This window comes from Myotis nattereri (genome assembly GCF_964212035.1).
Source record: "Myotis nattereri genome assembly, chromosome: 3".
Taxonomy (NCBI): Eukaryota; Metazoa; Chordata; class Mammalia; order Chiroptera; family Vespertilionidae; genus Myotis; species Myotis nattereri.
Window position 1 is genome coordinate 211,028,232 of NC_138077.1, and position 12,376 is coordinate 211,040,607.

Sequence of the window (12,376 nt, forward strand, 5' to 3'; positions counted from 1 at the left end):
TCCAACCAACTCTTTAGCATGCCAGGATCCAGCCCTGTCCACCCAACTGCCCTCATCTCTCACGGTAACTCCCCAGCACAGCTGGAATTCTCAGCACCCCAAGTTACTCCCAGTTCCCTGACACGCTTCCTCGCCCCTTCCCCCTGCCATTCTTCCCTTGGATAAATTCCCAGTTGTACTTTGGCGCTCAGCTCTTGGCTCAGGGCTTACTCCTTCAAACACCGTTTCCCACTCTCCCCATTCTCACTCTTTGCACAAAACTATCACTGTGCATGTCACACTGCATTGGAATCATCTGTGTCTCCCTAGCAGTGGTCGATCTTGGCAACTTTCCCGCCAGTTTCTCCAATAGCAGAAAAATACAAAGTACCTGAAGGGAAAGATTATGCGGCCTGCAGCAAATCAATCCAAGCATAACATTCTCTCAAGTTCCTCATTAAAAACATCTCATGATACAATGTAGGATTGTGTTTTTCAATATAAAAATGTCATGTCTAAATTTTCAATAAGACTGATGGTCCACTCCAGAAAAATCTTCTATTCTGTCCTGTTTCACCTCTAGCAAAGCACCAATACTCTGGGTGGAGTATTGGTTAAAGGAAAAAAAGAAGAGCTAAACAGTTACTCAACAGCTTTTTAGAAATGTAGTTTCTGTCCATATGAAAGGAAATATACTTGTTCATTTTTTAAAATTTCAAATCAAGATTAATAAAAAAACCTGAATACATAGTTTAAGGTAAACTCAAAGAAATCTGAAAGTGATACTTGCTGTCCCCTCACTCATCTTATATTAGGAAAGTTTTAAAGTAAAATGTAGCATAAAGTAGAGGTTAAAGTTCCCATTTAAGATAGAATTTTAATAAATAGAAAAGGTAACAAAAGCAAAAGCTTAAGCTAATCAAGTTCATGTACAAATTTGAGAAGAAGAAAAAAAGACTTGGGTTGCCACCACCTTCAAAAGCAAAAGCAATAAATAAAAGTCAAGATCAGGCCTATTAGCATCACCCTGTCTCACTTTTCCCTCCTCCCTCATCAGTGAGAAATCACACTTTTAAAAGAAGATTTCAGCTTTTATTGAATGAGGACTTTATTTTTTTTTAACATTACAAACTCTCCTTTTCTAATAAGGTAGATCTTACACTCAAAGACAATCTTCTACAATTAAAACAAAAATTAAAGGAGAAATCCATTGTTCATGAACAAGAAGATTTTACAGTAATAATGGCAGGAAATGAATACATTTCACAACCTAGTGGTTCAAACTAAGTATCTAGAGCGGATTCTAAAATCTGAAAGATGACATGGACTGGACAATTATGAAAACTCCTCATAGTGCAGAACCGGGCTCTGACCGTACAGAACAAATGCTTGCTTTGCATTGCGCCTCAGAAGGTATTTTCATTAGGCTCACCAGGACATGGCAGCTTCCCCTCCTCCCAGTCTTTTGTACAAATCATTAAGGCAAGTCTACAAAGGACCAGTAAGGCACAGGGGTACAGCAGCTGACTGGAGGAAATCTATGTAACTTCCTGTAGTCTAATATCTAGTAGCCTATAATGCAGACATTGGTGTGGCAAACTCTGTGTTTTGTTTTATTTTGTGGTGTGTTTTTTTCAGCATCAACCTACACCCAAAGCACAAGAGGTCATTTCAAGTCACTTCAGTGGAATAAACAATACTTCATTGCATTTCTAGTAAAAGAAGTAATTCACAGCACTACAAAGAATTAGAAGCAAATATAAAGGAAAAGCCCTCTAGTTTAGACTTATAAACAGAATGTCTTTGACTCTCTAAGGAATACCATTTTGGCTTGTGAAATTATACCAATTAATTAGGTATCTGCTACATTTCCATTATTGGCAGATCATTGTATAATTTCAATAGCAAAAATTCTTTTTTTTCCACTTCACTATGATAATAGCTAGGAATACTTCAATAATATAATAACGGTTTAATGATGACCATTTCTCCTTGATCTTGTTGTATTGAAGCTTAGAGAGAGAGACTGTCAAATTAAAAAACAAACGGCAATACAGGCTATACCGAAAGCTCACAAAAGCACGGCACTAGTTACTTACTTAGTAAAAAGAGTCAATGAAATAATTTTAAAGACAAAAATTATTTTCTAAGACAACATGTGCTCTCAAATGTATGAATTCAGGGACATATGTAGCAGCCAGTCGAACCTTGTTTCATTTCTTCCTGGTCATCTGAAATTAAGGGCTCCTTTTGATATCTAAACATCTCAGCAAGATGAGGGCACCTGTGAGCATTTGACCAGCAGATGAAGCACAAACACAAACCTGGTTCTTTAGAACACCAGTTTGGGTACAGTGCTTATCACAACCCACATCTGCAAATGAAAATATTCTGTTACTTTTCATTCTACAGGGCCACCTGGTCACCAGCAGAAACACACTCCCATTGTTTAGTGGGAAAGGGAGGCACTGGCCCATACTGAGATGAAAAGGCCACCATAAAAATGAACATATATGGACCTGTCCTTACGTTATCTCAAGTTAGGGAAATACAAACCCACTTTAGCTCTAGAGGTGAAAGGTAATTATTACTAATTACTAATTTCAGAAAATAAATTTTTTGTAAGAAATGACTAACGAATCTATGTCTAAGAAGAATAAAGGACAAAACTGGGGTTGAAGTGACTGATCTGAAGTACCCTACTGACTTCATTTAAACCACATGATACAGAAGATCATCATCTCAATTAGTCAACCATTACAAACATCATTCGTCCATGCCTAATCTTCCATGAAACCTCAACTGAAGACTAGTACTCTTCTAGCTACAAAAGCAAAAATATCTTCCCAAAGTTAACTGGAAGCAACTTTTTGTGCATTAAGAAAGCATTTTCTTAGAAGCAAAGAAAAAAATACTATGATTAAAAATAATATGTTCTAATAAAGCATAGTGCCCACACACAAAGGAAAAAAAAACTATATAATCACAATCTTTAAGGCTTCCTTGCCTTGAATGTTAATTACTATCTTGGCTGCAATTTTGACACCATCTGGAAGACAAGTGTTTGATAGAAGACTTAGTGTGACTTGGGAATCTTCAACAACATGAAGTCAGGCAACTGCAGACGTCGTTGGCTCTTCACACTGCCTCTTAAGAAAGTTTCTGACAAGTTCAAGAGATGTCGAAAACTATTCTCTTCTTCCCATTAAAATCCATCGTTTTTGGTGGATTCTCCAGTGAGGCAAACTGAGACAACACAGTAAATGAGGTATTGGTACAATAAATGTTCAAAAGGACTTCTCTTTGTTTGCTTGAGTGTCTGTGAGCATTACTACTGATAATCAAAGAATAGTTCATTCTACATTATCTCCTTTATTCTAAACCCAACCAAAGTTAGCCTATTTCATTATTTTATCATCTACTGAAAATACGTAGCACACAGCCATAAGCTGTATGTAGTCTTCTCCCCGTGTCCCACCTCTTTCCTCTCCCCACCAAATAATCTCCCTATAAACATATATATATACTGCTCAGAGTATATAAGTATTTTGCTGGTATTTCTGTTAGCATGATTTTGGCGAATAGTTCAGTGTGTGTGAGAGAGAAATAATATGTTCGATTTCAAAATGCACAAACAGAAATCCAGAAATGGTGCCAATTTAAAGATTCGGTATTTGGACAAATTTCATGCATATACTGATACAGTCAACAGAAAAAAAACACACCCTACTGAATCAGTTCTATGGAACATGTAGAAGAATTAGATGTCCAAGGTCTGTGAAGATGCAAAGCTATGTACTATAAAATATGTCTGGAGACATTTAGTTTTGGCTTGTGAAAAGTCCAATTATATTTTTTAAAAGGAACACATATGGATGAGAAATCCAAAGTTGTGTCCACATAGTTGCATGTTATTATTTTTAAACTAATGTTCTAGCATTTATGGGGAAATAATAAACATTTAATTCTACATATCAAATTCCCCCAATTAAAGACTAGGACTCTTCTAGCTACAAAAGCAAAAAAGTTGAATGTTTGCATAAACCAAGAGGCAGGTCTTTCTGGTTATCAGATCAATTCATAGGCATTATAAAAACATAATAAACTTACACCAAAAGAACACCAGTTTATGTAAGTATATTATCTAGGCACCAAGAAAAGAGGAAAGTCTCAGGAACAAAAGGGAGGTCTCAGTGTTTTGTCCAAAATTCCAGAAACTGCCCATAATGGTATACAAACAAAAGGGAGGTCTTGAAACATTTACCAGTGTTTTATGTTTTGACAATATTAAAATCAGTTATTATCTGTAGGAACACAACATTCAAATAATAATGTAAATTGTAGGAACTCGAGGCCAAGGCTAGAACCAGCTCAAATCGAGCTACCATCGCCTGTTTCCTCCACCAGGATTTCAAGTTTGTCCAGTAATTTATACTGCGGTTTCTCGACCAGCTTTGAGATTGGGTGCTGAGAACTGTCGCCTCATCCGTGGAGGTGTTACAAACTGGCTACAGTGGTTGGGTTTGTCAGTCTGCCTCTGATAAGAATTGGCTGCACTGCCCTCTAACTGACCTCCAGTGTTATAATTACAGTAAGAATGACGGTGTTGATGCATATGGCGCTTCGCCTGGAAAGTCTGCAGATCAGCAGTGGGGTGACCAGTGGGGTGACCAGTGTGGGAGTTTAACGATTCTGAGGCGGCAGATGACTGGCAGCGCGTGCTTTTCGGTTGGCCATTATTGAGAGAATTGCTTCTCCAGCGTAACTGAGGTGGCTGTTGTTGACTATTAATATGCTGCTTGCTAACTTGGATGTGATCTTGACTTCGCATGCCCTGAGAGCCCCATGGTAACTGGGGATCCTTAGAAGCTGTTCTACCACCCTTTTCTTGGCTCTCATCCTTGTTTCCTTTCCTTCCATCTTCATCTTTTGGAATTCTAAGCTCTATAACCTCATCTTCTGTTATGATGATATGTGTCCCAGGACTCCAAGAGTTTCTGTGTTTAGGGTTGCTCTTAAAGGGGAACCGAGGCTTCCGATTCTCAGGAGGGATGAACCTATGAGGTACGTTCTGCCGACGAAGCTGCTTTGTTATCTCCTGCTGTTGCAGGTTCTTAAACCGGATTTGCTCTTGTCTCATCCAACGCAGGCGTCCACGTCTGAAAGCTGGATCCCCGTTCATCAGCTGGGAAACACGTTCTTCTTTCCCAAGTTCTCCACTGTCTCCTTTACTTACATCATTTTCAGAGTTGCTACTGACACCAGCACCAACAGATTCCTTTGCTTTGTGGTTTCCGTGGGTTTTCTGTTCCTGAGATCCAATCAGTGGCAAGACTTTTTCCATTTTGAGCATTTTATTTCTTAAGATTTTTATCTCCTCATCTTTCATGTTATTTTGCTTTTTGACTTCCTGCAAAATGTCTTCCAGCTTATCTATATGAACCTTGAGATCATCGACATCAGTTCCGCCTTTACCACTGGCCATCATGTCTTCGATCTTCTCGTCGCCCACACCAACCGTGTCCCAGACATCCCTGGCCACTGCCCGCCAGGAGTCCCGCTCATTGGGATCTTTCTTCCCATACATGGCACAAAGCTCTTTCATCTTAACAATGGCCAAGGCCTCAATCTCCTGCCGACTGTGCCTAAAATCGTTGAGAGCAACCTCATAGCAAATCTCTTTTACAGCCTGAATCTTAAGATCTGAAATGGTGACCCATTTGGAATCTTTACTCAGGCGCCTTCTTTGGGGTATCTGATACATTTTAATAGGTTCTCGTTTCTTCCCACTGCTAGGGAGGCCACATTTTTTAACAATGGTTTGTAACTTGCTGGGAGGTAGCTTTTCTCTCAGAGAAGTAATCAGTTTCCAGCTCTCTTCACAGGACCTCTTGTCAGAATCATCCCCGCTATCAGAATCCGCGTCCTTTGGAAAACAAAATCAAAAAATGGCCCCAAAATAACCAAAATTAAAATGTAAAAAATGAAAATCAAATTGAAGAAAAAGCAAGCAAAAAAGCCTTAACCAAATATAAAAACAAAACAAACCCCTATAAAACAAAAACAAAAACCTGAAATGATGTGCAAGTCTATTAAGACATATGCATATGTAGATTATTATTAATATAAAGATTAGTTTGTTTGTTTAGTAACAGTAATCCAAATTTTCACTTTCTGGCATAAGTGATGAAATATGCAAGCAAATTTTTTAGGGAGACGGACACCATGAGTGAGACACTCACTCTAAGGTCATATGAAGTTATTAAGAAAATGGTATAAAATAACATCTCCACCATCTCAAGAATATGAAGTAAAACCTACACCCCATTCATGCTAACACTCAAGCAGCCACTTCCCCACATTTGCCTTGGTTATTGCTGTTGCTTCTTCCAGAAACTCTTTCCCCATGAGTGAGCACAGATGCCATACAAGATGTGACAAGCAGGCAGATTAACAAAGGTTAGTAAAGGCTGTAGGATGCCACGTTCTGTTTAGCTTTACTAAAAAGAGCAGCCCTAGAAAAAAGTTAGAAGACGAGAGAGTAGAAAAAGAAGCAAACAGGGATGATGTTAAAAATGCTAAGAATCTCTATTAACAGACCATGTAAGTTCTCATCAACCAAATTGTTTTTCTAGAAGACAAGAGGGTTTTGAAACTAGTCTTTTCCGTGAGCATATGTTGGATTTGCTATTTTCTTGTGTCATGTCAAATTGATCCATTTCACTTATACAATTAGAGGTGTTATCCAGAAAGCAAGAAAGCATAAGAGGGTCCTTATAGTGGGTCTATTTTGTTTTTCACATTTGAATCAATAAATACCTCACCTCCAAAATTTTAAGAAACAAATTTCTAGAACATAAATAAATTAAATCAGGCAAATATACTTTTATTAACATCTTAAGATTCTCCAAGTAATTTTTTTTCTTGGTGGTGGTGGTGGTCTCCAAGTAATATTTTAATAAATACAACTTAGAAATGTTTTCTGTGAAAACCCATGGCATTTCTAGCTATTTGAGAAATATCACTTTAAGTGACAATTCTTCCACTTAATGTGAAATGGATCCACTTTAAAATGTTTTCTCTAACTTTCTTTCTGGCTACCTTTGCACCACTACTTCTTTTTCAAAACATTTTACTTAGATCTAAAACTGCAGCCTGATTTGGGATAATAACTGTTTAGACAATAACAATTATTCTTAACAAACACAAGCAAATCTTGATAACATGGATCTAAATGAAAGCAAGGTTGGATTTACAATTCCCTATGATTAACAGGATTAAGAAAGAATTTCTATCCAGGAAATAAAAGTTCCTGAGAAAAGACACTACTCATTGAATAGTTCAAGCTAGCCGAGTAAATGAAAATATTCTTACTTGCTAGTCTCCTTTACCTGGCTATAACTACCAAAATTATCTCCAGGAAAGGTTTTTTAAAATAAAAACTGATTAATAGTATTTTGCTTGCTATACCAAAATTTCCATGTATGGTTACTTTCTAGGGACAAAAAGTAACCTTTAACAATGACAATAATTTGGTCCCTGAATTTGGAGTTGTTTCAACTGATTTATATTGGTCTATAAGTGGATACTAAACCAACATCTAACCCCCACCTACTTGAAAATTTGGCAACAAAAAGCAGATAAAGTTAAATTTATAGATTCTAGACTATTTATTTTTCATTTTTAGTTTAAAAAAACAGAATGGTTAATCTTAAGTGACAAAGATGATATTAATATTAGAGAAAAAAGTATATCTGACTCATAAAAAGGTTTTCCTGAAAATATGTAGAAACTGAGTTTTACAAAACAAACTCTGATTCTTCCCACGTAATTGACAACTATCACTTTTTTCCTGACTCCTTTTCTTTTTAAAATTGCTTAAGGATTAAGTGAATACTACCTAATTTAGGAAATAAGTCACTGCTTTAATAACCTATTGAGAGATAAAACTCAAAAATAAAACATAAGTTAGAGTCTACATATCCAAAAGAACTCATATTAAATCAAGTGGCTATAATTTCCTTTCTTTTTAAAATATGGTCATACTGACTTTGTAGACTATGCTCGCCATATGGCTCAAATATACCCCCTCACATACTGACCACGATGCTATTAAGTCTGTATGCAAAATTTATATGCCAAGATGTAAATTCAATCTCATGTCAGAAAAAAAAAGATATTTAGATTCATTTATTAGAGGGTTGGAAAAACTACGCAGGTTTGGCCAATTCACATGTCACTAAAAGATCCTTCTGTTTTCCTTAAATACCAAATGCAAAGTAGGCCTCCTGAAAAGACTCTGCAAGAAGCTTATACAAATAGAAGAGAGAAGATACCCAAAACGCATGTGTAGAAAGGCAAGCATGAAAAGGACCAGGTGTACAACAGGGCACTAACTACAAGAGAATATAACAGTGTGACGCACCATATGGGGAACTATGGTAACAGAAAACTCTGTTTTTTAATGCTGTTGTTATGCAAAAATGATTACATATAACAAATATGTAAAGATATTTACTGAAAAATAAGTCTTTTATATCCTCTCAATGTTTATTCATAGGGCACATTCAAAATGTATCTGTTGGTTGACCAATATAGGAAAGATAAAAATACATTTCCCATTTAGTACTGTTACTACTAGGTACTCTTCAGGCTAAAGCATTAGAAATCAATTCCTCTTGAAGACAGACATTTAAATGGAATACAGAGTTGGACTTATGGGAGGAAAGCAGCCTCCTTGCTTGGAGGACCTGCTCTTGAAATCCTAGCTTGCTTTGAGATACGCAGATCAAATGGCAACCAGAACCTGACTACTTGCAGAATAAGTATGCCCCTGGAAACTAAGCATGTCTTAGAGACATTTACTTCATCTATGTGAATGCATCACTGCTTCAGAGCACAGAATGATCACCAGTTCTTGGTTACGGAGAATACCAGCCATCATTCTTTCCCACCCAGCTACTCATCAGTTGGTCCCAGAACAAGCAGAATGGGCATCCCCAGGGAGCTGGTTACAAGTGCAGAATCTCAGGTCACACCCAGACCTGCTGAATCAGCATCTGCTTTTTAGTAAGACTCCTAGGTAGCTGATAAGTACTGCTTTACTGAACAGAAGAGTGAAGTAAGTCAGAAGACCCAAATTTAAGCCTCAAACCCATGACTTAACAGGTTTTAAAAGTGGGACAGACAGTATTGTTCAGCCTTAGTTTCCTCAGCTGGAGGTAATATTCCTCATTTTATGTATATACAATTCTACTAAAGAGAGTTGTTTCAGGAATAAAAAAAAAAAGTGATGGATGTTAAAGCTCTCTGTAAATTATAAAGCACTATACAATTAATTACAAGGCACTATCTATAATAATAAACACAGCTTAATTATACCTGTCCTCCTTTGATCTCTCACAGACCATCAGAGGCATGTTATTAGATTATACTACATTATTAAGATAAAAGGCTCCTTTATGTGTTGTAAACCTTTCAAGCCCTTAATCACATTCTAGCTAAATCTTTCCATTTTTACTAAAAACTAAATGCTAGCTAGGCCTCCTAAATAGACTCTCTATATGTTAACACTGCTATTATCTTGCCCAGACACTTGATTTATTCTCACAATCCGTTATGAGGGGGGTTTTATTATAATTTCCAAGCTAACAAATGAGCTGGTTAACTACTGCCAAGCCTCTGAAGTGAGTTGCCCTGAAAAAGGCTGCCTTTGCTTAAGCCCTTGGCTTTTCTGGACCATTTAGCAGTAGCCTCTCTTCTCCAAAGCAGAGCATGGCTAAAAGGCTGTAGTTTATGTGCAGTGTTTTACATGCTGTAATTTATGCTAACCTTATCTTAAAAGACGTTCAAGAATCTTAAAAACTGGAAAATTCCTAAACTGCACCCTTAGTACCCAAAGGTTTATTATATGCATTTTCTTCACATATCAAGTGAATGCCAAAAAGTTTCTTTATAACAAGGGCTTTATTAACCAAAACTGGATGGCTTTAAAAATGAAAATCTAGTCCCGGCCAATGTGGCCCAGATGGTTGGGCGTTGTCCCATGCACCAAAAGGTTGCTGGTTAGGTTCTCAGTCAGGGCACATGCCAGGTTGTGGGCTCGATCCCCAGTAGGGGGCATGCAGGAGGCTCTCAATGTTTTGCTGTCACATCAATGTTTCTCTCTCTCCCTTTCCCTTCTTTTCTCTCTAAGAATCAATAAAAAGGTATTTTTAAAAATTTCTAATGACAAACTAATGAATTAAAACTTATTTATTCATAAGATTCAGTTTCTACCAAACTTGGAAAATCAATTAACTGCATAAAAGGCTAAAGCCATTAGCATTATAAGTTGCAACCTTAAATCAACTTTTCAGCTGCTCACTCAGAGAAACCAGGCTTCCCTTTCCTATCTGGGTTGGTTATACAGCTCCTGCTTCCACTGTCATCCCACATGCCATGGGGATTGAGGACCCTGATTGAGGATGCAGACTCCATGCAGGGGAACAGAAAAGGATTAATTAACACATGCAACTGTGCAGCAACACTTTTAGACACAGTTTAACTAAAAAAAAAAAAAAAAAAAGTCTGCCCAGCATGAGAACAACACCCAGGTCAGCCCAAGAGCAGAGAATTAGTACTATCAGGTGATCAGAAACAAAACCAAGGCAAACGCCCACCAAATTCAATATGTAGAGTAATTACCACTCAAAGAACCACCACTGATGCATACTCAAAAAACACTACCAAGAGGCAAAGGCTACCGAAAAGCTCCCACTATAGCACTTGGTGTTGACAGAAGACTTGATAAAAGGCACAAAATAGCACCTTTATGAACAATTTTTTAGGCTCAGGCTACCAGGAGCTGTAAGTCCACTCTCCATTAAGGAAGTAAGAGAAAAGTGTGTGCTATCAGTGAGAGATGGATAAGCCATGTGGGCGAGTGCTCATCTGTGGGGCAGGGAAGGTGTGAGAGCAAGCTGCCCTTTTCCTAAAGAGGATTCAGGATGGACTCCTACCAGTCTCTGCTGCTCCAAGAGAAGATCTGCTTCTTCCTTCTCCTTTTTGTATAGGATTTCCATTTCCTGCAACCTAGAAGAAAAAGAAAACCAAGAGGGGAAAAGAATACATGGTGAAATCACTGAGCTGTTTTATAAATACTACTATTCTATGTTTAAAAGGCATGGCAGTCATTTGGGCCACATCACATTTGTACATTACCTTTTCTCCATCTCCTGTTTCATATCAATTCCTTGTTTTTCCAGAAGCTCTCTCTGGGCAAATGTCCAATCTACAGGCTCAGAGGGGGTCTCAGCAGAAGGAGTCTTTTCCCGCTCAGCCCGTGCTTGCTCAGGGTGGTTAAAACGAAACACATGGTTTTTGCCCATGATGATACGGTTTCCTATCACAAAACAACACAAAGTTAGAAACCACTTTTTAAATGTATAGTATCTCGGTTAATAACCTCACTTTCCTTAATGCAAAATGACAGCTTTTGAGATTTTACAAGAACATAAATCCTAATGCTGTCATTTCAGCCTTTAAACAAAAATTCAAAAATTATAAGAGTTCCACCCTGGCCGGTGAGCTCAGTGGTTGGAGCATTGGCCCATGCACCTAAGGGTCACAGGTTCCATTCCCAGTCAAGGGCAGGTCCCTGGGTTGTGGGTTCGATCCATAGCTCCAGCAGAGGCCCTTGCGGGAAGCAACCAATTGATGTGTTTCTCTCACATCGATGTTTCTCTCTCCCCTACCCTCCCTTCACTCTCTCTGAAAATCAATGGGAAAAATATTCTTGGGTGAGAATTAAAAAAAAATTATAGAGTTGCTCACACAAGCCATGTGATCTTTGCTGAAGACTTCAAACCTGTCCGACTCTCACCTGAGCGCAGCTGAACAGGGTGGGCCACCCTCTTGCCATTTACGTAGGTTTCTGAGCGTTCACAAGGCTCCAGAGTCACGATAACTAAGAGGAATGCAAATTAATGTATCACAAACCACTGGAATAAAATAATGGAAAGTAGATGACTATGAGGATTTAGGGTAACTAGAATAGATTCCTGTAACCGACCAAGTGGCTGAGTATCATATAATAGTTTATTTTAGGGTGCCTTAACCAGGGCTGTGGCTAAGATAGAAACATTTAAATTAACTTGACAAACCTCAGAAGATATAAAATCTCAGTTTTGGTGATATCTGATAGTTCAATCTATAAAACTGTAAACCATCAGAAATCTTACATATGAAATATAGGTCATAATAAGCTTAAAATCAAACGCTAATATTTTGATTAAGGAAGGAATGAATTATATAGCACAAAAAATGGTTAAATTGTTGTTGTTTTGTTAATAACCTGTACAAAATACAAGACTGACTTATTCTTTCTTTTTAGATAAAATTCTACTGCAGTAAGGCT

The 12,376-nt window shown here is 37.7% G+C and overlaps 1 protein-coding gene across 1 annotated transcript in view; it reads right to left on the reverse strand.

Annotated features, from left to right (window-relative positions):
* The window catches only part of KIF1B (kinesin family member 1B), a 132,190-nt gene that overhangs the window by 48,180 nt on the left and 71,634 nt on the right, over positions 1-12,376 (reverse strand). Inside the window, exons 20-22 of the mRNA XM_081087054.1 lie at positions 11,843-11,926; positions 11,182-11,362; positions 10,980-11,052 (exon numbers count right to left, since the gene is read on the reverse strand). Of these exons, the coding sequence (XP_080943180.1) occupies positions 10,980-11,052; positions 11,182-11,362; positions 11,843-11,926 (338 nt within the window). The remainder of the gene's footprint in view (positions 1-10,979; positions 11,053-11,181; positions 11,363-11,842; positions 11,927-12,376) is intronic.